The following is a 26,528-nucleotide window of genomic DNA, read 5'->3' as shown; positions in this document are numbered from 1 at the left end:
AAAGTCAAATAAAAGTGACTATATAAATAGAACAGGAAAATTGTAAGCCCTGGCGGCAGTGTCCTTTCTTGCTTCCTTTTTCTGTAGTGTATCTAATTTATGTTTATTGTACTTTCTTTTGTCTAGGGCAGTGTTTCCCAACCAGGGTGTCTTCAGCTGTTGCAAAACTACATCTCCCAGCTTGCCCGGACAGCCTTTGGCTGTCCGGGTATGCTGGGAGTTGTTGTTTTGCAACAGCTGGAGGCACCCTAGATAGGAAACACTGGTTTAATGTATTCTTATTTTATACACGGCCACTTTAAATAAATAAATAAATTAATTAATTAATTAATTAATTAATTTCATTAAATGTCATTAATAAATATATTAATAAATTAAATAAAAATAATAAATAGATATATAATAATGAGTGCATTCACACTGAGTAATTCAAGAGGAATTTACTCAAGTAATTCCTCTTGAATTCTCTGCTTAGAAATAATTAACATTTGCTTTGCCATTGACTTCAATGTATTTTACTCTGCACTGTTCACACTGCGTAAATTCCGCTCCGCTTACGCTAGAAGAAAGTACATGTTCATTCTTCTTGTGGAATACACGAGCAGAAGTCCATTGAAGTCAATGGTAAACATTTTTCCGCTTGAAAACGTTTCCGCACAGAATTTGCGCAAAATTCGCATGGAATTTGTGCGGAATTTCCGCACGAAAAAATAAATAAATAAAAAGGGAAATTCCAATTGGTGGTTGTAGTCCAGCAAAAGAAAAAAAAAAACAGTTTCCTCCTATATTCCGCTGAGAAAATCTGCGTGAAATTCTGCAGTAATTCTGGACGATTTTTACGCGAATTTTGCACAAAATTCTCGCAAATTTCGTGCAAAAAAACCCCCCAGAGGATTCCTCTCCTCTTCAGTGTGATCGCACCCTAATAAAAAAGTTAATAGTGAAAGGCAATGGCAGGTAAGCGCTGTAGGAAAGCAACAACAGCTTCATGGTTGTAGTGACAGATTAACTAACTAGTGGGAAACAAAATATAAACAAATAAGAAGATAATCCAAAAAGAAGGTGTTCTCCAGGGAAAACCAATAGATGGCCTATCCAGAGGATAGGCGAACAATATGTGATCAGCGGGGTGCAGACAACGACACCCCCACCGCACAGCCACTGTGCCCTGATATAAACAATGCACAGGAACAGAAAATCTTGGTTAAGAAAAAAAAAATATATGTTTGGTATCCCCCATGTGCACAATTATCCGAACTATTAAAACATATTTGGTGGCAAAACTATTAAAATACAACATATGTAACATTATTGATTCCACACAGCGAACATTGTAAATGGAAAATAATATCAAAATTCTGAAAAAATTTGAAAAAGACTGATCATAAAGTGCAATATACACTGAATTGGTACCGATAAAAGCTACAGATGACAGCACAACAATTAGCCCATTAGTGCTTATTTATACATACACTGCTCAAAAAAAATAAAGGGAACACTAAAACACCACAATGTAACTCCAAGTCAATCACACTTCTGTGAAATCCCACTGTCCACTCAGGAAGCAACACTGATTGACAATCAATTTCACATGCTGTTGTGCAAATGGAACAGACAACAAGTGGAAATTATAGACAATTAGCAAGACACCCCCAATAAAGGAGTGGTTCTGCAGGTGGTGACCACAGATCACTTCTCAGTTCCTATGCTTCCTGGCTGATGTTTTGGTCACTTTTGAATGCTGGCGGTGCTTTCACTCTAGTGGTAGCATGAGACTGAGTCTACAACCCACACAAGTGGCTCAGGTAGTGCAGCTCATCCAGGATGGCACTTCAATGCGAGCTGTGGCAAGAAGGTTTGCTGTGTCTGTCAGCGTAGTGTCCAGAGCATGAAGGCGCTACCAGGAGACAGGCCAGTACATCAGGAGACGTGGAGGAGGCTGTAGGAGGGCAACAGCCCAGCAGTAGGACCGCACTTCCAGAGCCCTGCAAAATGACCTCCAGCACAAATGTGCATGTGTCCACTCAAACAGTCAGAAACAGATTCTATGAGGGTGGTATGAGGGCCCGACATCCACAGCCCGTGCAGGACGTTTGGCATTTGCCAGAGAACACCAAGATTGGAAAATTCCCCACTGGCACCCTGTGCTCTTCACAGATGAAAGCAGGTTCACACTGAGCACATGTGACAGACGTGTCAGAGTCTGGAGATGCCGTGGAGAACATTCTGCTGCCTGAAACCTCCTCCAGCATGACTGGTTTGGCGGTTGGTAAGTAATGGTGTGGGGTGGCATTTCTTTGGGGGGCCGCACAGCCCTCCATGTGCTTGCCAGAAGTAGCCTGACTGCCATTAGGTACCGAGATGAGATCCTCAGACCCCTTGTGAGACCATATGCTGGTGCAGTTGGCCCCTGGTTCCTACTAATGCAAGACAATGCTAGACCTCATGTGGCTGGAGTATCAGCAGTTCCTGCTAGAGGAAGGCATTGATGCTATGGACTGGCCTGCCCATTTCCCAGACCTACCTGAATCCGATTGAGCACATCTGGAACATCATGTCTCGCTCTATCCACCAACGCCACTTTGTACCACAGACTGTCCAGGAGTTGGCGGATGCTTTAGTCCAGGTCTGGGAGGACATCACTCAGGAGACCATCCGCCACCTCATCAGGAGCATGCCCAGGCGTTGTAGGGAGGTCATACGGGCACGTGGAGGCCACACACACTACTGAGGCTCATTGTGACTTGTTTTAAGGACATTACATAAAGTTGGATCAGCCTGTAGTGTGGTTTTCCACTTTGATTTTGAGTGTGACTCCATATCCAGACCTCCATGGGTTGATAAATTTGATTTCCATTGATCATTTTTGTGTTATTTTGACCACACAGTGTGCAGAGTAAAACTGAAAAAAGACCCCTTCCCAAAAATAGCTGTGTTGCATTTTTTCATCTCACATATATATTTTTTCAGCTTTGCTGTATGTTTTATGGAAAAACTAGGTGAGTACCCGGCGTTGCCCGGTTTTTCCTTCCTAATCCTTGTTGGGGAGGAAAATACACAAAGGAGGAAGCTTTTGACTTCATATCCCGTCCTCATATATTGTTGTCATATCTCGACCTCCTATCCCGTCCTCCAATCCTGTCCTCCTATCCCGTCCTCCTATCCCGACATCCTATCCCGACCTCCTATCCTGTCCTCCTATCCCGACCTCCTATCCCGTCCTCCTATCCTGTCCTCCTATCCCGACCTCCTATCCCGTCCTCCTATCCCGAACTCCTATCCCGTCCTCCTATCCCGACCTCCTATTCCGACCCGTAATATGTGTACCAGGTATTGAAATATCTCCAGCTGTTCAGAAGTTATGTGAGAACATACATTTCCCATTGATTTGCATGGGACTTTAAACAAAATCCCGACCCTCACAAATGGGGGTAGTTAAGGGTTAAATTAACTATCCTATATTTTAAGTGGCTATATAAGTAACATGTGACCAAGTATTATCGAAATATCTCAAGCCGCTTGGAAGTTATGCAGTAACATATATTTCCCATTGACTTGTATGGGACTTTAAACAACAAATGGGGGTGAGTAAGGGTTAAATCACCTATCCTATGTTTGTTGTTGACATATAAGTAACATGTGTGCCAAGTTTCATGTTAATATCTTTAGCCGTTTGGACGTGATGCTGGAACATACACACATACATACATACACACATACATATATACATACATACACACATACATATATACATACATACATACACATACATACACACACATACATACACACATACATATATACATACATACATACATACACACATACATACATACATACATACACACGTACATATATACATACATACACACACATACATACATACACACATACATATATACATACATACATACATACACACATACATACATATATACATACATACACACACATACATACATACACACATACATATATACATACATACACACACACATACATACACACATACATACATACATACATACACACATACATACATACATACACACATACATACATACACACATACATATATACATACATACACACACACACGTTGAGTTTTATATATATAGATTAAAGGTGTCATTACGAATTACAATTAGTCGTTCAAAAGAAAGCCCTTCTATGGGTCTGTAGATGGAAAAGAGTTATTGGTAATAGAAGGTGAAGAAGAAAGAACGAAAATTGTCCCAGTCCTGAAGAGGTTAAAGGTTTTTTCCTGGAAAACCCTATTCAACAAACTATGCTTGCATTGGAGGATACCTTTAGAGCCCCTTCTGCAAAATCCATCCAGATTTTGTGGAATAATAACGAACCTACCAATGGAACCCCCAACAGATCCTCTTATGAGGCTGGGGGGATCTATCGAGATCTGGTGATATCCTTTGTACTTTCCAACTGGAATCCACAATCCAGATGTGAACAGAGCCAAATACCTTTAGTAAGTGGTCAAATTAAAAAGTGATACATTCTTCAAAATGGAGACCAAGAGGGTTAGTTCAGCATTTCTCTTCATATATAACAACAACAAAAAATAAAATAAAAGCATTGTTATAAAGCAGCTTCCTGTTTTCATTGCTAAACATAAATAATTTTGTCAATTTACTATTACTATATGTTATACTATTAATATTAGTAGTTTGATAACGTTTCTAAAAAAAAAAAAAAAAAAATGTTACGAGTTTAAGGGGTATTCCAGGAAAAAACTTTTTTATATATATATCAACTGGCTCCAGAAAGTTAAACAGATTTGTAAATTGCTTCTATTAAAAAATCTTAATCCTTTCAGTACTTATGAGCTTCTGAAGTTAGGATTGTTCTTTTCTGTCTAAGTGCTCTCTGATGACACGTGTCTCGGGAACCGCCCAGTTTAGAAGCAAATTTCCATAGCAAACCTCTTCTAAACTGGGCGGTTCCCGAGACACGTGTCATCAGAGATTACTTAGACAGAAAAGAATAACCTAAACTTCAGAAGCTCATAAGTACTGAAAGGATTAAGATTTTTTAATAGAAGTAATTTACAAATCTGTTTAACTTTCTGGAGCCAGTTGATATATATATAAAAAAGTTTTTTCCTGGAATACCCCTTAAACTCGTAACATTTTTTTTTTTTTTTTTTTTTTTTAGAAACGTTATCGAACTACTAATATTAATAGTATAATATATAGTAATAATAAATTGACAAAATTGACAAAAAAAAAAGTTTTTCCCTGGATAACCCCTTTAAAGGGGCACTCCACTGGCCAGCGTTCGGAACATTTAGTTCAGAGCACTGTGTGCGTGTTATGGGGTCAGCCGCGCCCCTTGTGACGTCACGCCCCCTCAATGCAAGTCTATGGGAGGGGGCGTGACGTCCGTCACGCCCCCTCCCATAGACTTGCATTGAGGGGGCATGACAGACCCCGCAGCGTGCGCAAACAGCGTTCGGAACTAAATGTTCCGAACGCTGGCCATGGGAGTGCCCCTTTAAGGATGGGTGATAAATGTCTGATCGTCAGGAGGTCCAACCAACGGGACCGCCCCTTCAATCGGCCATCAATGTGTTAATCTTGAGGAACAGAACTCTTTTAGATATAAGTGCTAGTCAGAGCTCCGTATGTTTGGCCTCCAGCTGAATATTCATTGTTTTGACTGGAGTTATCCTTTAACTATCCTGGGCCATTCTTATGCTCCCACACAGCCGAACTATGGGACATTACATGTCCAAAGGACTATTAGAAGAACAAGAAGAGGAAGTAGAAGCAATATACTGGATCCTGTTCAATTCTGAATAGCTCATTGTATAAAGAAAATCCCATGGTTAATGTTTCATAACAGGTATAACAATAGCAGTGAAATGGGCGATACTCTACCAAAGCCCCGGGCATGGGCAAATGAGGCAGGAAGCTAAACAAAATAAATGGACCCGAGCTACATGATGTAAATGTATCTAATGTCCTATGGCCTTAACAGTGTCTAAAATTATAACATGCAAATAAATCTTCATGTAAAATATTATGCGTACAATAAAACACCTGTATGTGACTTCATGAATGAATGTTCTCTTTGGACTTGTTATCTTGTTGTTTCTTTCAAAGGGGTTGTACATTTTAAAAAAACCATTTTATACACCCTATTAAGAGGATCTGTGGTGTCCCAGCTCCAAAGGTTGTCCTGTGGGCTAAAGATTCCCTGCTGTCTATATGTTGGGCCCACTGCTCCATTGTCTGACCTGTTATACTGTGATATATTGATGTGTAATGTTATGTATTGATTTATGCACTGTACCTTTGCACTGATTGATTTATGCACTGACCCTGACACCCCAATGGGGGCCCCCAAACCTAGCCCTTATATAGTGTAGGGGGGAGCAGAGGAGAGTGTAAGAGGAATAAAGGAGTGGAGTACTAATACCGTCAGGAGAAGCCTAGGGAGAAGAAGACTACAAAATTCCACAGCCACGTTTTTCTTGGGAAAAACCCTGGCGCACAGGTGAATATCAAAGCCTGGCGGTAAGCAAAGCTTTTGGGGGAAATCTCTTCTTCAGTCAATCAGTCAAGTTAAAGTCTTTCAAGTTAATAATCTTAAAGCTGCGTTCAACAGCAAGTACAACTCACAGCAAGGTTACAGGCCCCCCCGGGGTTTCACTCTGCCCATCCCTCTGCACAAGAGTCTGTATTGTTTGAGATCTGCTACCTCCAGCAAAGTAAAGATAGTGATCCATAACCTTGCATTGGTATATTCATTACCCCGCACCTGGCCCAGGAGAAGCTATCTCAACATTGGACTTTGTAGGTTAACAGTGCCCTGGCATCACAAACTGATTTATACAACACCCATAGGATAGCCCTCGCCACAGGATCTGTTCTGCCCTGCATTATACAGACAACCCATTGATTTGAATAGCCAGGGAAATCTAGCAGTAAGTATTTTAATTTCCCTTCAGTGCCCCCCATAGGGGAGATGAAGTATGAATACTTGATTTCCTCTGTGAGGGCGCTGCAGGGAAATTAAACGCTTACTGTCAGATTTTCTAACCGGTTACAGCTGATTATTCGGGGTCCCAGTAGGGTGAGACTTACAGTACAGTACAGTGTGTGTGAGTCCACTCCTCACATTTTTGTGAATATTTTATTCTATTTTTTGTATGTGACAACACTGAAGAAATGACACAATGCTACCATGTAAAGTAGTGAGTGCAGCCTGTATAACAGTGTTTAATGCCGTGTCCTCTCAAAATAAATCAACACAGCCATTAATGTCTAAACCTTGGCAACAAAAGTAAGTACACCCCTAAGTGGAAATGTCCAAATTGGGCCCAAAGTGTCAATATTTTGTATTGCCACCATTATTTTCCAGCACTGCCTTAAAGGACAACTGTAGTGCTAGACTTTTATATATTCCTGTGCCCGGGCCTCAAAAATAAACAAAATAAACTTTAACTCCCCTTCCTATGAGCCCCCGTTGGTCCGGCACAGGCTTCTTGGTCCAGCGGTGCGAACCTCATTCAACTTCCTGGGGACGGGGACACCGCAGAGCCGTCGGCGTATCACCAGCCGCAGAGATGTCCCGCCCGGCCGGTGATAGACTGAGCCCACTGTCATGTAAGAAGCCGGCCAGAGCTCCTTACATGACAGTGGGCTCAGCCTATCACCGGCCGGGGCGGGACATAGCTGCGGCCGGTGATGCGCAGACGGCTCCGCGGCGTCCCCAGGAAGTTAAACGAGGTTCGCACCGCTGGACTGTGAGGCCTGTGCCGGACCAACGGGGGTTCGTAGGATGGTGAGTTAAAGTTTATTTTGTTTATTTTTGAGGCCCGGGCACAGGGATATATAAAAGTCTAGCACTACAGTTGTCCTTTAATCCTCTTGGGCCATGGAGTTCACCAGAGCTCCACAGTTTGTCACCATAGTCCTCTTCCACTCCTCCATAATGACATCACAGATCTGGTGGATGTTATTAAAGTTACGCTCCCCCACATTCTGTTTGAGGATTCCCCACAGATGCTCAATAGGGTTTCGGTCTGCAGACCTGCTTGTCCAGTCCATCACCTTTACCCTCAGCTTCTTTAGGAAGATAGTTGTGGTCTTTGAGGTGTTTGGGGACCTTATCATGTTGGAATACTGCCCTGTGGCCCAGTTTCTAAGGGAAGGGGATCATGCTCTGCATCGGACCACAGGACATGATTCCTGAAATCGATGTCTTTAGTCTGTTAGTCTTTAGCAAACTGCCTACAAGCCTTCTTGTGCTTCATCTTTAGAAGGGGCTTCTTTCTGCAGACCAATTTCATGTAGTGCATGGCATATGGTCTGAGCACTGACAGCCTGTACCCTCCTTCCCTTTAACTTCTGCAGCAATGCTGGCAGCACTCCTATATCTATTTTCCAAAGACAACCTCTGAATATGACACTGAGTATGTGCACTCAACCTCTATGGTCAACCATGGCGAGTTCTAATAGGAACCAATCCTGAAAAACCGCTGTATGGTCTTGCTCACCATGCTACATCTCAGTTTTAGGGTCTTGGCAATCTTCTTATAGCCTAGGCCATCTTTATGTAGAGCAACAATTGTTTTTTTTTTCAGATCCTCCGAGAGTTCTTTTCTATAAGGTGCCATGTTGAATTTCCAGTGACCAGTATTAGAGAGTGTGAGAGCGATAACACCAAATGTAAGACACCTGCTCCCGATTCACACCTGAGGCCTTGTAAGACTAATGCGTCACGTTGGGCCCTATTTGGACATTTCCCCTGTAAGGAAAAGTAATATTCCAATGGCAGTGAGGTTGGATGGGATAAAATACACTTTAATCAGTTCTTTCATAGACAAATTACTCTTTTCTTTATTTGAGGTGACTTTTTTATAATTATACTTTTTTTTTCTTCTTCTTTATAACAGAGAATGAACAGCAAGTTAAGTCACATGCAGGAAAAAATAAGCGATGGTCAATGCCCATTACCATTATTTACATGTCTTCACGTCAAGCCGGATGTGTCGGAGCTTATGTTTGCCGGTAAGTTATCTGGATACCAGAGCATAATACAAGTACCATATGGCAATGCCATTCATAATACACCCATAAAAGATCTGTGTATATACCAGTGTGTATATACCATACATGATAAAATCCACCAATATGCATAGATACATCAGTAAGAGAAAAACTAAGGTATTAAATATAGTTGTCTGTGTCCCATAGTACAGTGTTTTCCAACCAGTGCGCCTCCAGCTGTTGCAAAACTACAACTCCTAGCATGCCCGGACAGCCGAAGGCTGTCCGGGCATGCTGGGAGTTGTAGTTTTGCAACAGCTGGAGGCACACTGGTTGGGAAACACTTTCCTAGAATTATTAGACCACAATGCTAGCTATTCCTGCCACCTTATTTGTATATATTGTTTAGATGCAAATCCTACATACAAGTATATTGAGTCATTGTCCTAGTAGTCTTTGGCTACAGGACATAGACTTTTAATGCTGAATTGTATCCTTGATGAGTGCTAATTACTAGTCGTTTACTGGCTGCGGGGACGCAAATTATAAAAGGCAGCTTATACAGTATGTTATTTTACTGTATATGTGGCCTTTGGCTCTGTTCACACTTATGTTGTGGGTCATGGTTGCCTCACCAGTCAAAAGGCACCAGATATCTTCTAACACATCGCTTTTAATGTAACCAAGCGTAAGAGTAACAATATATGTTTTGGATTCAAAAACCCTTTTTCAAGTGGTCTTTTTGAGGGTTGAAACGATGTCTGTTGTTTTTCGGCTCATATATATATATATATATATATATATATATATATATATATATATATATACATATATATATATATATATAAACATATTGTGTGTGTTTGTATGTATGTGTGTATATATATATATATATATATATATATATATATATATATATATATCTCAATCTAAGTAAATAAGTGTAGATCTATCTATCTATATATATATAAATTCTAGTAAATGTTATGTATGTGTGTGTATATGTGTATATATATATATATATATATATATATATATATATATATATAAATGTACGGTATGTGTGTTTATGATTATATTATTATTTTTTATTTCTTTCTCTCTATAATTTAATCGTTATAAAATATACATATTCTTTCAATAATGCAGAAACATTACATCACACAATATTTATATTTTGTATTCCCTCTATAAACCCCTTTCCTACAACCTCTCCTAACCCAAACCTACCCACGCCCGATATTGGGGAGAAGAAAAATTAGAATAAGAAAAACAATATAAATAAATAAATAAGTAACTAAGTAAGTAAGTAAGTAAACCCTATTAGAATACGATGTTTTTCCAAATAACATTTCCCCCATAGCGCTTGAAAGGTCTTAATCCTCTTTTTCAATATTGTGGCCAGTATTTCATCCTAATTTCTAAATTGATGGACTATTCTTGTCAAACCAGTTATGCAGAATAACATTTAGTACTGGTAATTATGTGTACCCCAGTTATCTCACCGAAAGGTCATTAGGTGTCCCATAATCCACTACCTGTCCAAAAATTAGGATGGAGCCATATGCAAATTTTTTCCAGTTGTAGCTTTTTTTTTTTTATTTCTCTTCCTACCCTCTTCCAGAATGCTTACATTTTCAGGCAGCTCCAGATTAAATCAAAGAAATCCACCTCTGGTGCTAAACATTTCATACATAGCAAGTTATCGCTACACCCGAACCTATGGAGACTCAACAATGTGTAATAAAGCCTATAGATGAACTAATCTGTGCATAGAGTTTACCAAAATATTTTTCACATTTTTAAAGAGCCATTCCAACTTTCTTCCGAAATAACCCCTAAATCCTCCCATTTTTTCCTAATTTGTATCTGAAAGTTCCGAGACAGTTCATCCTTCAAAATTTGATATCTTAGTCAGCATTTTCCCTTCTAAAGCATCCTACCGAAATTTATATACAAATGTGTGTGCTTTACAATTGTGAGTATTGTTTTTATCTTTAGTGTTATTGTACGCATTCTTATTTTGTCAGTATCAGAACGTATGTTTGTCTGGTATATTATAAAGTGCCTTAAAGCGTACCTGTCATATCACAGAAAAAAATTATGCTATTATATGTTAATCACTAGGTCATGCAGATGCTTTTTATGTCTAGCTTCTGTATTTGGCTCACAAATTCCTCTATTCTGCTGCTCTCTCATTCTAACATCCACTGCTCAGGAAGAGGCATGTCTGAGGTAAGAACTGAGCCTGCCCTCACTTAGCATGCATTCACTTCCTCCCTGAGTCTGCTGTGCTGAGCTGGGTCTCTTCATCCAACCACTGCAGGCTTCTCTGTAACCCCCTCTGTGTTCATGCTGCTGTCTGATAGGACAGGAGTGAGCACAGAGGAGTACTAGTCCCACCCACACTTACTGGACTTTGTCCCAGCCTGTGCATGAGCTGAGACAAAGATGATGCTGCAGCGGGACAGAATTATGTTCTGGATGATATGGGGACCCCTAGTGGTCTTTTTAATAAGCCATGATTTCTATAAAAAGAAGATACATTTTTTTAGGTAGTACATTAGAAAGATTCATGTTTTTTTCAAGATGTACAACATATAAAAAGTTTTTGAAATGTACTGTGCCCATTTAATATCCTCAAAACACCCTCAGAAAATATTTGACCTACATGTGTAACCATGTGTGAAAGCTATTTTTTAGAAGATATCTGATGCCTTGAGAATTTTGCTTTCGGAGGCTGGATGTCAGGTATTGGGTGGGCTATTTCTCAGAGTTGCACAGAAAGAGAGAGAAGTTCTGGTGATTCTATAAATTCTACAGGATGTACTATTGTATTCCGCTATGACATTCCATCCCTCAAACTAACTACATACAAACTTAGCCTTAGGGAGGGGGATTTATCATTAGCGTACATTTTTGCACATTGTAAAACCGGCTGCACAAATGTCTGGTTTTCTTAGCTGCTACACAACATTTTTCAAGCTGCATAGGTCACTTCATAAATTGGCACAAATGACAAGAAGCCCCTGGATAGTGCAAAAAAGGTGAAAAGTTTACAAACATTTCTAGTGGTTGGAAGACCAAGAAAGAACTGAAATGACAGCAAGAGATGCACAGAGGTGAACCTTTGCATTGGATGAATCAACACATAGAATAGTGGAGCAAAGTGATCTATTATGTGCTGCATGAAAAATAGGACATCACACACCAAACCTAGGGTGTCGAACAATGTCTACACATTGCACAACATTGGACTACGAGACAGATGTCCAGCTATGGGTGTTCCAATGATTTCACACCACTGCTCTCAAAGACTATCATGGTGCAGAGCAAAACAGCAATGGTGGCTTGAATGGAGGTCTATCCCCTTCAACAATGAATCCCCATTTTGTCTTGGACGCAATGATAGATGAAGATTGGTCTGGAAGAGGATTCCATGAGGAAGTATCACATCAGTCCTGCTCTTAAGATTATAATGTGGAGTGGCACAATGCATGGTACCCGGACCCCTCAAGTCTTCTTCCAGGTACACTAACAGCTTGGCTTTATAAATTTGGTTATAAAACCAGTGGTACAGCCATTTTTCTCAAGTGTCCCAGGAGCTGTTTTTCAACATGACGCCAGGCTGTATGTTGCTCGTACTTCTGTGAGCAGCCTGCGTGGCCTTAGTGTGCAACTCCTCCCCACCTTCCATCAAGCACTTCTGGGACTTCTTTGGTTGGTAATTCCAAAGGAAGCTGCCAGCAGGGGATCTTAATAATTTGCATTCCCAAGGGCATTTAGCGTGGCAGAACACTCCTCAGACAACCAACAATAACCTCACTGGTAGCATGCCAAGGTGTATAAACACATGGTGCTGATACTTGATATTGAATAAACTGAGATGTTTTTAATATTTTGTTTCCATTTTTTATAATTTGCATATCATTGCCTGTCATTTCCATTATTCAATCCTGTCATTTCCATTATTCCATTACTTTTCCTTCTTAGTTACAATTACAATTTCAGTGTAGAGGTGTGTATTAATTTGTTCTCTAGAGACCTCTAAATAACTGTCTTTATTTTACTCAAGGCATGCCTTATAGATCACATTAATTATTTTTAGATGCATTCTTTGGGTCTCCAGCTGTAGAGATTTTATGGCACCCTAGATTCATACACGGGTTAATAGGAGCTGTATACAACTGTGTACCAAGCGGCAAATAAGCCAGTTGCTGCTTAGGGGCACTGGGGGATTCTCAATGCAGGGATCTCCTCCCCTCCTTTCAGCTTGGACAAGACCAGTGAAGTGACGGGCGAGCTTGTATTACTGCTCTAGTGGATTAGTATGTACTAACATAAATACTTATATTGTAGTGGATTGAATTAAATAAGGCAGCAGGAAGCCCGCGCTAATGGAAACTACTGTGACTAAGAATGGCTTCCTGCTGCCTTATCTAATGAGTCATAAATCTAATGAGCGGTAATATAAGCTCCCCACTTTACATTACTGGTCTTATCCCGAGCGGACGGCAGGGAGGGTGGGGTCCATGGGAGCTCTCTGTGTTTAGAACCTACAAGCTAATATGGATGATCTGTGCACTATGGATAATAATACTATATTAGTAAATTGCTTTAGAATTATTTATGTGCATGATACATTTTTTTAATGGTTCCACATGTGACATACTGTATATCCTTTATTTCTTACCCTTGCAGTGATTTACAAGGTGCATGATTCCAGTGCACTTATCTTCCAACTATAATTTTCTGGTCTTACACATTCAATTCTTTATAGCTTTACTGCCTACCTACTGTAGCTGATGACGTTCGAACTTTCCTAAATTTAAGCAAGTGGAAAGAGTTAAGTGAAGGAATTGCCTTGCCTTGCCACCCTGTAACTTGTCCTATTTACGTATTAAAGCTTTTGAACAACTTCCATTAAAAATGTATTATCCCATAAATGTCTGTCAGGGATCTGGCCCTAGCTATTAGTCCTTGCCTGCATTTACTTTGACTTAATTGACTCTTAAGACGTCAGCAGGAAGCCTATCGTCATTAAAATGGAGGAGTTGTTTAATAATTTCTGAAAACATTCAGTTCTGACGTATGCAAATGATTGCAAATCTAGGAGTGCGCTGTGTAGTAAGTGTGTGACTAAACATCTAATAAAAAGGAACTAATGTAGCTGTATATAGTGACTGGCTTCTAAATCGGTTGTAGACGTACTGCTGGGTATAGCCGAAAGCCTCTCCTCCATACGTATGGTGTCTGATGGATGCAATAATAGTTAAAAGTAATTTGTATTTGTAGTATAAAGTGTTTGGTGTTACAAATATGCAAATGTACACTGCTCAAAAAACATAAAGGGAACACTTAAAGAACACACTGTAACTTTAAGTCAATCACACTTCTGTGAAATCACACTGTCCACTCATGAAGCAACACTGACAATCAATTTCACATGCTGTTGTGCAAATGGAACAGAAAACAGGTGGAAATTATAGGCAATTTGAAAGACACCACTAATAAAGGAGTGGTCCTGCATGTGGTGACCACAGACCACTTCTCAGTTCCTATTCTTCCTGGCTGATGTTTTGGTCAGTTTTGAATGCTGGCGGTGCTTTCACTCTTGTGGTAGCATGAGGCAGAGTCTACAACCCACACGTGGCTCAGGTAGTGCAGCTCATCCAGGATGCCACATCAATGCGAGCTGTGGCAAGAAGGTTTGCTGTGTCTGTCAGCGTAGTGTCCAGAGCATGAAGGCGCTACCAGGAGACCGTAGGAGGGCAGCTGGACCTCGATCTCCGCCTTTTTTGCAAGGAGGAGCAGGAGCAGCACTGCCAGAGCCCTGCAAAAGGACCTCTAGCAGGCCACAGAGGTTCATGTGTCCACTCAAACGGTCAGAAACAGACTCTATGAGGGTGGTATGAGGGCTTGACGTCCACAGGTGGGGGTTGTGCTTACAGCCTAACACTGTGCAGGGCATTTGCCAGAGAACACCAAGAGTGGCAATTTCTCCACTGGCGCCATGTGCTCTTCATAGATGAAAGCAGGTTCACACTGAGCACATGCAATAGAGTCTGGAGACGCCATGGAGAACGTTCTGCTGCCTGCAACATCCTCCAGCATGACCAGTTTGGCGGTGGGTCAGTAATGGTGTGGGGTGGCATTTCTTTGGGGGGCCGCACAGCCCTCCATGTGCTTGCCAGAGGTAGCTTGACTGCCATCAAGAACCGAGAAGAGATCCTCAGACCCCTTGTGAGACCATATGCTGGTGCAGTTGGCCTTGAGTTCCTCCTAATGCAAGACAATGCTGGACCTCATGTGGCTGGAGTGTGTCAGCAGTTCCTGCAAGAGGAAGGCATTGATGCTATGGACTGGCCCGCCCGTTCCCCAGACCTGAATCCGATTGGGCACATCTGGGACATCATGTCTCACTCTCTCCACCAACACCACTTTGCACCACAGACTGTCCAGGAGTTGGTGGATGCAGTCCAGGTCTGGGAGGACATCCCTCAGGAGACTATCAGGAGCATGCCCAGGCATTGTAGGGAGGTCATACGGGCACGTGGAGGCCACACTCACTACTGAGCCTCATTTTGACTTGTTTTAAGGACGTTACATCAAAGTTGGATCAGCCTGTAGTGTGGTTTTCCACTTTGATTTTTAGTGTGACTCCATATCCAGACCTCCATGGGTTGATAACTTTGATTTCCATTGATCATTTTTGTGTGATTTTGTCATCAGCACATTCAACTATGTAAAGACGAAAGTATTTCATACGATTAGTTCATTCATTCAGATCTAGGATGTGTTTTCTTAGTGTTCCCTTTATTTTTTTCAGCAGTGTATTAATGCATACCGTATATATGAGGAAATTGCCTCTTTTGTAACAAGGCTGTTATGACACTGAAGAGCGCTGTAAGTGGTACTTACGTGTGACTAATTTATCAAATAGTCATACATGGATTCGTAAAAAGTTGAATATGCGTTAATGCATGCTGTAGGTTATAAGTTTATGACAGGTTATGCAGCACTTACAGTCTTTTTCAGAGCAGCAAAAAACCATGGCAGACAAGCATTGGCATCCACAGAAATGGTTCCGGGAAGGTTGGGGGCGGTGTCATTATTTTAAGGGAGTGCTCCACTAATTTAAAACTCACTACTTTAAAGCTTATCCCTATCATAATTGTGTCTAATTGCAGGGGGTCTTTAGGGCCCCCTTCGATCTCCAGAACATGACCTGTGTCTCTCAGGAACAGGACCTGCGATGTGTGTGCATATACCAGATTGTTCCCATAATGAAGGCACTCCCAAAAATGTATAACCAGGACTGCAACACACTTTTCAATGTACTTTTGTGGTGACCCAGTACAGGATGTTGTCCTGTCAGGTAAATGTTGCCTCAGGCACTGTTGGCTTCTCTGTTCTTGGCCCACTACATCAGGGTATATTGTGTTTTGTTTTCTGGTGATTCAGGTATATTTAAATGTTTAGCAGTGTTATTGTGCCTTTAGGGAGCTCATGCAGAGCAAACCATGTGATCCCGATGCCCAAGGGGATGCCCCCTAGCCTAGTCCTTGAGTAGTGTAGGGGGGAGGAGTTAGTCAGTGTGTGTTTTTTAGAGCTAAGGTACAGTGTGGAGAGGAGTTAGGAGAAGTCTGTGGTAACCTGAAGGAGTCCTGTGGGGAAGTCTAAAGTCTGTCACCACGCATTTACGAGCTTCCCACTGCACAGGTCCGGGCTTGAAGTCTCGGATTGCAGGAGATAGAAAGCCTCAGGCAACTCTTGGTCCCATTGTCTACAGTTCAAGTCTGGCGGTAAGCCAAAGCTCCGGGGAAATTACAGCAGTCACTCAAGTAAGGGTGGGTGGTCTCAAGTAACAAGTCCAAAGCTTAAAAGCTGAAGTCTGAAGTCTAGAGTAACTAAAATCCAGTCAAGTGTAAAGTACTGCAAGTCTTAGCAAGGCAAAAGGCTCTAAAGGGTTACTCTGCATTTTCCCTTCTCTAATCTGTACTATCCTCACCTCCTATCATCTATCCTCACCTCAGTAAAAGATAGTATTCCGTAACCCTGTCTGTGGTCATTATTGTCCCCAGCACTTGGCCCAGGAGAAGTGTTTAATCTTGAAGCGTGGTGGTTAAGGCTACCCTGGCGTTATGAACTGTGCATCACCCCAGTAGTACACCACACTTTAAACATTAATATGCAAAGACGTGTACAACACACACAAAACAATAATTGTATCAACCTTCTTGTTGTATCAATCTTTTTGTATCAACCTTCATTACTACTTCTCCAATCTTGTATCATGTCCCCCCTGTCAAACAGCAGCTCCCTGTGCAGCTGAACCACCAATAAAGTGAAATATAACAGGTAAAATAGCTGACACAGAGGGATCTCTATTTTTGCTATTAGCAGCGCCCCTCGGCTGTTAAAACAAGCCAAATGCCTTCGGGCATAGAGTGTGCTCATCTACTGAGCCTGCTTTTTACACTGTTGACAGCCACAAGACAAGTATTCTCATCCTGTGTCATCAACAGGTTTTACAAATGTTTTCAAGCAGAAAAGCAGTAGTGCAATAATTTGTGAGAATTTGATGAACACAGCCATATGTAATTGCTTAGTAAATTGACCCTCAATTGACCCTCATGGTTTCCTAGATGCAAACTATACCTACATACTGTATAGAAATGTAGAGAAGAGTTCTGTAGAAGTGCTCTTTGACCAGTAAGTCCCTCCCACTGCATGGTGTGCAATGATGGTGCATGAGGAACACATATTGTGAATATAGGTAGACTTAGTCTCAAACTGCGAATGGTCACAGCAAAATGGACGTCAGAGATCCGGATGTCAAAAAAGGCTTCAGGATGTCAAAAAGGCTACGTGAACACTTTGGTGTGAAATAAATCTGAAGCCTTTTTTGACATCCGGATCTCTGACGCTTATTTTGCTGTGACCATTTGCTGTGTGGTACTATTGTTCCAGCTATGGCATGCTGGTAGGTCACTTGCATGGGTCGGAAGGAGTCGGTGCTGACTTTCTTTTCACATGTACTGGTAGACTATGTCTAGTACATCCACTTTCAATAGGATCTGTCAGCTCTCTGCACAAGTTGACTTGAGCTTATAAATGTTCGGAAGTCCTGTAGAGAATGGAGTGCTGCCCACGCACACACAGCACTCTAATCATTTGGGGGACTGTTGTTCACTGTTCTAGTGATTGGTGTGGGTCTCAGCTGTCAGGCAACCACTGATCAGCCATCCCTTGAGGATAGGGGATAACTTTGGAGTTTGGAATACCTATATATTACAAGCACAAAACCTTTATTTGATTTGCATTTTTCCAATTATTTTCTGTTTTATTCATGTGAAACCAGAACGCAACCGAATGTCCAAAAACATAAAGCAAGCATTTTTATAACATTAGAAACATACTGAATAAACATAATAAATATATATATAATCAAAAGTGCAACATGACAAAGCAGTAATTTACATGGTGCCATGTTTCCAATTACTTAAATTTCTGGGATTATTACCCTTAAAATGATGGCAGGTCCCATGATGTACAAGGGGGGAGCAGTTTGTTACACAGGTCATTCTTCCATGCATATACGTATAGACAAACTTTTAGGGGTAGGAGGGGACATTTTGATCTTTTCAATAGGCAGCGAACCGGCTAGAATATCCTCTGATTGATGGTACAAGTAGACATTGTCAGGTAGATTATAATACAGTACAGTGGTCCCTCAATTTACAATGACCTCGGGTTACAATGTATTTTTGTAAAGGGGTATTCCGGCCTTAGACACCAAAGGATAGGGGATAAGATGTCTGATCGCAGGGGTCCTGCCCACTGCATTCTGTGTCGGGCGCTACTCCCGAGACGTGAAGCCACGCCCCCTCCATTCATGTATATAGGAGGGGTGTGATGGACAGAGGATAAGATGTCTAAGGCCAAAATACCCCTTTAACATACAGTGGTCTTTTCTTTGTAACATACTCAACATACAATTCAGATCTGCAAAATGTGTCAATGGCTGGAAGATCTGACCAATCAGAATGAGCATTTCCCTGGTAAAATACTTGTATTACTAAAGTGCATGCATTGACTGGATGTCTGGTAGTGCCTCCTTACAGTACAGGGAGGTACTGCATATGTACTAGTACTAGTATGTGTTATGTACTAGTCTTTACCTGTGCCCGAGGGCGGCTCCATTTTGCTCTTTGTCACTCTTATATGTAGATTCTTACATTATCTATATTAGTTATCTATTTTTCTTTAATCCTCACTTTTTCCTATTTTTAGATGACATTTTACCAGGTTTCTATAGAATTATGGTCTCAACATACAATGGTTTCAACATACAATGGTCGTCCTTGAAGCAATTCATATTGTAGATTGAGGGATTGTTGTCATTGCATAATCTTACATATTTGAACAACTGAAAAAACTCATAGCCATATCTTCTAGGAATATAGACTAGGAACCCCTTTGCACCAATTTTTTTCTATTCATGTTTTCTAAATATAAAATGACATCACTTCCTAAATAGGCTTAATTAAAAGCCCATTAAGGGGGGGGGGGGGGTTACACAAAAGCACAAAGAGTGGACAGAGGGAGAGAAACCATGGGCAGCTCACACAGGCTGTAGATCATGGGTGTCAAATATGTGGCCCACAATGAATGTCTTTGCGGCCCGGCATCCCTGTGTCCCAAAAAATCTTTTCAGGACACAAGGAAGCCCCGGTTACCGCTCTTTTTAACTTTAAAAACGCAGGGGCTGCCAGGAGGTAGCGCACGCAGGGACGTCCCTGACGTCCTGTGCGTGCGCCCATAGAAAAGCGGAGCAGCGAGGAGGACGTGCGCGCATGGTAAGTCACCAGCAGCACGTCATATTCAGTGTTCCGACCTCTGCTCCTCTCCGGTCCCGGGACCTACTGCTATGGCCCATATGCCATAGCAGTAGATCGTGACCCCGGAACGGAGGAGTGGTGGTCAGAACACTGAAGTGGGGCAGTAAACCGGCATGAAAGCTGTATGTTTGTGGGGGAACTATACTGCACCTAATGTGGGGAACTATACTGCACCAAATGTGGGGGTACTGTACTGCCAACCTAATGTGGGGAAACTATTCTGCACCTAATGTGGGTTAGCTGTACTGCCAACCTAATGTGGGGGAACTCTACTGCCAACCTAATGTGGAGGAACTGTACTGCACCTAATGTGGGGGAACTGTTGTTATGCGATAATAACTCAATTATGAATTATGGTCATAGAAATATTAATTATGAAAAATTAAAAACAATTAAAATTATGAAAAATATCAAAATTATGACCTGGTGAATTGTAGACAAAGCTAATCAATACAATTGACATCTGAGTCCGACTATTTCCTCAGATATCAACAAGTTCTTTTTATGACGGGATGACATTAACGCTTAAGGATGTAGTTTTGCAATGTACAATAATACACAGGTATTATAAAGTATGCAGATTTATTGGTTATAAGATTATAAACAAATGAGTAATAAACACAATGATATATGCAAATGAATATCAATTAGATATTAGTAAACAGTACAAGATTGTTAATTGACTACATATAGTAGAACAATATATGTGAGTAGTTAGTAACTTGTTACAATAAACAAAAGCTACTAGGTTAGAATATCATATAAGAAAAAGGTTACATATCACTCTATCCAGAGGAACCTCATAATATCAAGGTGGGCAATATCTAATCATAGACATCAATATGGAATGCTAAATACACTCCCCGCCCCCTTCTAACCACTACAAATCACATGACTCCAAGAATGAGAAAATCCATAAGGATATAAACATGGAAGAATACTTCCGCCCCATTCTGGACTATTTTTCTATACATGATCTTGGTAAGACTATTAAGACAATTAGCAGAGATATATGTTCTTGCTCTATATTTTCGGAGGAAAAACTTGAAACAAGTTTCCTGTGTGGGAAATATACTTATAACACTTAAATTGGCGAGTAGGAATTCTATCAATATGTATAAGCAATTATTTAATGCTTTGATAGATTATGAGTCTTGATTCTTCTGCAGGTAGAATGAAGTCTCACAAAATCCTAAAACTATGATCTCAATATGGAGATAATTAATTATTTAATTTTATTAATTTAGTCACCAATCTAAATGGTATAATCCCATCCACATTATCCCAATTAGTCTTAATAAAATGGAATACCATTTTTGTGTCTCTTACCAAGTCTATGTAAGTACCTTCTTTCAGCTCTTAGGAACACTGAACGGTCCATCTCATCATCAGGGACAGCCATTGGTCTGGTACCGTGTGATCAATCCGACTGCTGGGATCTCACATGGCTTTCATGGCTTCCATCTTGTGGACCTCTTTCAGTGGAAGACCTTTTTGTCTTTGTCTGTCCTTTTCAGCCTACAGTCTATGGTTCAGAGTTTTCAGTCACAGTAGTTCAGTCCCCTAACATCTGGTTTACCAGACTTTTTAATTAGTTAGACACACCATCCTAAATTGGAATTCCCCAATGAATGTAGGTGGGGCGTGTACATATGGTAATGACTATGACATCACTATACTACCCAGAATGCATTGAGCATATCACCCATAATGCCTTTCCTGTAGGTGTAATGTCAACTACCCATACACTAGGGGGTGCTATTGCATAAGCAATTAGCATCATTGCCATTTAGGGTTAACTGTCAATAATTGGTCTTAAACCAACATTCCACACTTGACGAATGGAGCCATAATTAACAATTCAGGGATTACTTTTGACATCTAGAAGTAATCAAACCCTGGATTCTCATAGACATAGAGTCTCCAATTAGACAATTAAATGCATTTAGAGTTAAGAGTTTGATGTAGGTCTCTTTTACACATGTGAATCACTCTGTTTGTCCAATCTTGGTAATTGATTGTTATTATAATAACATTCACAAAACTGGCAAACTAACCCTCAATAAAGATTCATCCTCACAGTCTACACTTGAGGCCTTTCCTTATCTAAACATTGAGCAATGCTTAGCAATCATATATAAGATAATAGATATATACTGATGTCCTTTACAATACTAACAGTATATGACAATATCATATGTCCTACTGATTACCTTATATATATAAATAACTAATGTTCATTCGGATGAGACATAGTTATTTTCTTATCTCTTATCTCACCCCCTTCTTCTCTCCATTCACCCCCTTTACCTTGGATGAATGGTAGTAATGTTGTCTAGAGAGTGTAACCAGACCCCTTATCAGTCTCTTATCTAAACACCATAAATAAGCTAAAGATACAAGAAGCATTGTACTCCCAGACTGGCATTAGAGATAGGAGATGAAACTTCAGAATTGGCCTATTTAGGTTAATGCACAAAATGGCGACATCATGCAATTATGCTATGAAACATATTAAACATAGTGATTCATTTTTGGGGCTCAATTAGCATGACACTGTACTGCACCTAATGTGGGGGAACTGTACTGCACCTAATGTGGGGAACTGTACTGCACCTAATGTAGGGGAACTGTATTGCAGTCTTATGCAGAGGGGCAGGGTTTTGTGCAGGGGGGCATGGGGTCTTGTGCAAAGGGGGCATGGAGTGTTGTACAAAAGGGGCATGGGGTCTTGTGAAGGGGGGTCATATGGTCTTGTGAAGGGGGTCATAAGGTGTTGTGCAGGGGAGCATGGGGTCTTTTGTAGGGTGGGCATGGGGTCTTCTGCAGGGGGGCATGAGATGTTGGGCAGGGGGGCATGGGTTGTTGTGCAAAGGGGACATGGGGTGTTGTGCAGGGAGGGCATGTTTTTATTTTATTTTTTATGCGGCCCACATAAACTTAAATTGTTTTTTTTTTGGCCCATGTTAGCCTTGAGTTTGACAGGCTTGCTGTAGATAGAGAGGAGAGCAGATACAAGTCAGCATGCAGGAGAGAACCCTATAGGATTTGTACAAGCTGAATGAGAAAACACAGATCACACAAAATTGGGCTGTATGCACTATAATAAATACAAAGCATGAATAAATAGAAATTTGCTTTTCAAATGTGCCCATAGCCTCTAACTAGACTTTCCTTTTAATTTTATTCTCGCAGGCTATTATTAGAAGTTAAGGTGTAACCATTACAAATTTTTAATTTTTTTTTTTGCAGATTGGGTAGAATTTTCCCCTTATGAGATAGGAATGGCTAAGTACGGCACCTTCATGGTTCCAGAGCTTTTTGGAAGCAAGTTTTATATGGGTACTGTGATAAAGAAATATGAGGAATACCCATTGCACTTTTTAATGGGTAAGTAATCCATTTGGCAAACAGTGTTAACAAAGGAAAATTATGCATTAAATATTGATTTTGTTTAGTTTACTTAAAATTTACTAAACAAACACGTACATTATTTGGGAACCAAAAACCATGGTAAATGATTCTCGGCTGAAGTTCGTTGTAAACTATCATACTCGCTCAGATAAGGTGGAGAACTACACATTAGACTAAGGACTCATTCACACCGTGTTGTGGGGATACTGCACCGCACCCGCATCCCATTCATTTGAATTGGCTGAACGGAGTCAGATAGTGATTCTGGTCAGCTCATTTTTGAACCGTATCACTTTTATTGCCAGACTAAAAACCGAGGCAGACCATAATTTTCAGTCCGGCAACAAAACCGAAATACGTCCAAAACTTCCACTATTTGACTCCGTCTGGCTTATTCAAATTTATGGGGTGTGGTGGGGATACGACAGCGGGCGGTTTTTAACCCCTTAAGGACACAGCCCATTTTGGACTTAAGGACCAGGCCAATTTTATTTTTGCATTTTCGTTTTTTCCTCCTCACCTTCTAAAAATCATAACTCTTTTATATTTTAATCCACAGACCCATATAAGGGCTTGTTTTTTTCGTGACCAATTTTACTTTGTAATAATTTCACTCATTTTACCATAAATGTATGGTGCAACCAAAAAAATATTATTTATGTGGGGAAATTTTATTACCCCATCGTATTATTACCACATTATGGTCCTGGACCATGAATTGGTAATAAAAATAATCTCGGGCAGCAAAGTGCCTCCCCTGAAAAGTGCCGCCTGGGACCATGGCCCCACCGGGTGTCATGGTAGGGCCGGCCCTGGTCCTAGACCAGTGTTCTTCAAACTGTGGACCTTCAGCAGTTGCAAAACTCCAACTCCTAGCATTCCCGGACAGCCGTTGGCTGTCCGGGTATGCTAGGAGTTGGAGTTTTGCAACAGCTGAAGGTCCACAGTTTGGAGACTACTGTCCTAGACTGTACAAAGTTCAGTCAGCTGTTCCATAAAAGTACAGTGGATCAGGGGGGACATTAAATATGCCTGTCCCCCTCCCCCACACAGAAACACAACCAAACACAGCCCATATAAAAATAAAGTCTCGCCCATCTGACAGATTCACTGAATCAGTCAGAGGGGACTTCAAAGCCCTATAACTCAGCAAAAGGGTGACCACAGGTCTTTAGTAAAATAATTAATTTCCTTCAAAATTTTGGTTTGTTTTTGTTTCTTTTAGGTGTCTGGGGCAGTGCTTTTTCAATATTGTTCAACAGAGTTCTTGGTGTTTCCAACCATAGCCAAGGTGCCACCATGGAAGAAGAACTAGGTAACCCCAGTAGCCTCTCCTGTGTGTTCGATAATGCCAAAAATTTACATTCATGAGGGGTGGGATTTATCAAAACTTGTCCAGAGGAAAAGTGGCTGAGTTGCCCATAGCAACCAATCAGATCGCTTCTTTCATTTTTGAAAATGAAAGAATCGATCCGATTGGTTGCTATGGACAATTCAGCAACTTTTCCTCTGGACAGGTTTTGATAAATCTCTCCCAAGGATTGTATAAGACACTGTGGGAGACTTATCAAAACCTGTGCAGAGAAAAAAGTCGACCCGTTGCCCATAGCAATCTGGACAGATTTTGATAAATTTTACCCACTATCCTTGAAAACAGACTGTGTCATGGAGAAGCATGGTGTGCTCCTTTCTGGGCCGCTCCACTGTAAAACTATTTAGCAGGGCCAGCTGTGCATAAAGGTTAAAGGTTAGTTTAGACTTGACTACGCTCAGTTGTGCTGTCTCTACTTTCTCCATATATATATATATATATATATATATATATATATATATATATAAAAAGCAAAATCATCGGTAGTTGCAGTATCTTGTAATACCTTTTTTATTGGACTAACAAGATTTTGTAGAGACAAGCTTTCGGGATTCCTCCCTTTATCAAGTCATAAGCATTTAATACGGCTACTCCTAACTAATCTTCTATATATATATATATATATATATATATATATATATATATATATTTAAATATCACAGAAGAGATGACCGCAGCACACCGGTGTATCCACACAAAAGGTGATTTATTCCATGAACATAAAGTGTGTATATATATATAGATAGAGAGAGAGAGAGAGAGAGAGAGAGAGAGAGAGATACCCATGCTGTCTACTAAAAAAGAATAAGAAAAAAATCTTTAACTTCCATGCTCCACTTGTGCCTCTGGTATCGTGGTCTCTGGTGTGATCCTCTTCTTGGTGCCAGGGGTTAATACGTTCCAGTGCAGCTCAGTGAATTGCTGGCTGCGGTGGTGTCCTGTCTCACCAGCAATATGTCGTATTGAGCATGGTCCCAGTCTTCATCCAGAGTTCTTGTTGTGTACCATGTTTCTGCCTCATAAAATAATATTTCTGTGAGTGTCATGTGGTTTCCCGGTACAGGACCTTGTCCTGTCCCTGTCCTGGCTCCCCTCAGTTAGAGTCCCTCCATTACACGGGGCTCTCCTGCAAGGTTTTTCCCCCTTTGCTTGTCAGCTACACCTTCTAAAATGCATTATAAATGTATTGTGTGTATTGTTCACTGTATGTATAAAGTTGTACAAAGGTATAGGACCTTCCTGGGTCATGTGATACTGTCATGTGATGTACCCAGAGTTCTCTGGGCTCGGGACCTACAGGCTTTTCAACCAATGGGATTAGTCCAGCCTCCTTAGTAAATAAGGGGCTGCAGTCTCTAAATTCTCTCTCTTATCTCCTGGATTTCAGCCAAGCTCAATCAGCATATCTCAATTCATCTTACCTAGGCCAAAGCCTAAGGATCCAGCAGCCACTACAAAACCGTGAGTTACCAAGCTCTATCTACAAATTCCTAGTGACTAATATTCAACTCAAATCCCATAATTAGTAGCACAGTGGCCTGCTTAAAGCTCAAGACTACAAGTCACAGCAAAGCCTGTGAGGAACCCACATCCCGGTTACCTCAGGAGAAGCTGTATATTTGTGAAGACTGTTTGCACAAGAATTTGGGTAAAAGTTCCAGTTATCTCATAAATCCTGCTGTGGACATTCCATTTATTTTCCTGCCGTTTTTGGGCCGGTTGTCGGCAGGGCCTTCTATACAAAACAACCGCACCCTGGCGTCATGAAAAATCAAGGGTTAATACCACCAGACCCTGTAACATCATTGCCTCACCCAGTCACCA

The 26,528-nt window shown here is 40.9% G+C and overlaps 1 protein-coding gene across 10 annotated transcripts in view; it reads left to right on the top strand.

The window, feature by feature from the left end:
• The window catches only part of PLA2G4A (phospholipase A2 group IVA), a 118,052-nt gene that overhangs the window by 72,379 nt on the left and 19,145 nt on the right, over window positions 1–26,528 (top strand). For all 10 annotated transcript variants that reach the window (XM_056523618.1, XM_056523620.1, XM_056523619.1 and 7 more), the window contains 3 exons: window positions 8,921–9,035; window positions 23,171–23,308; window positions 24,558–24,647. In XM_056523618.1, coding sequence (XP_056379593.1) covers window positions 8,921–9,035; window positions 23,171–23,308; window positions 24,558–24,647 — 343 coding nt within the window. The remainder of the gene's footprint in view (window positions 1–8,920; window positions 9,036–23,170; window positions 23,309–24,557; window positions 24,648–26,528) is intronic.

The sequence above is a fragment of the Hyla sarda genome, chromosome 6 (assembly GCF_029499605.1).
Source record: "Hyla sarda isolate aHylSar1 chromosome 6, aHylSar1.hap1, whole genome shotgun sequence".
Lineage (NCBI taxonomy): Eukaryota > Metazoa > Chordata > Amphibia > Anura > Hylidae > Hyla > Hyla sarda.
The sequence above is the reverse complement of the archived record's forward strand: the minus strand, read 5'-3'. Positions and strand labels throughout refer to the sequence as shown.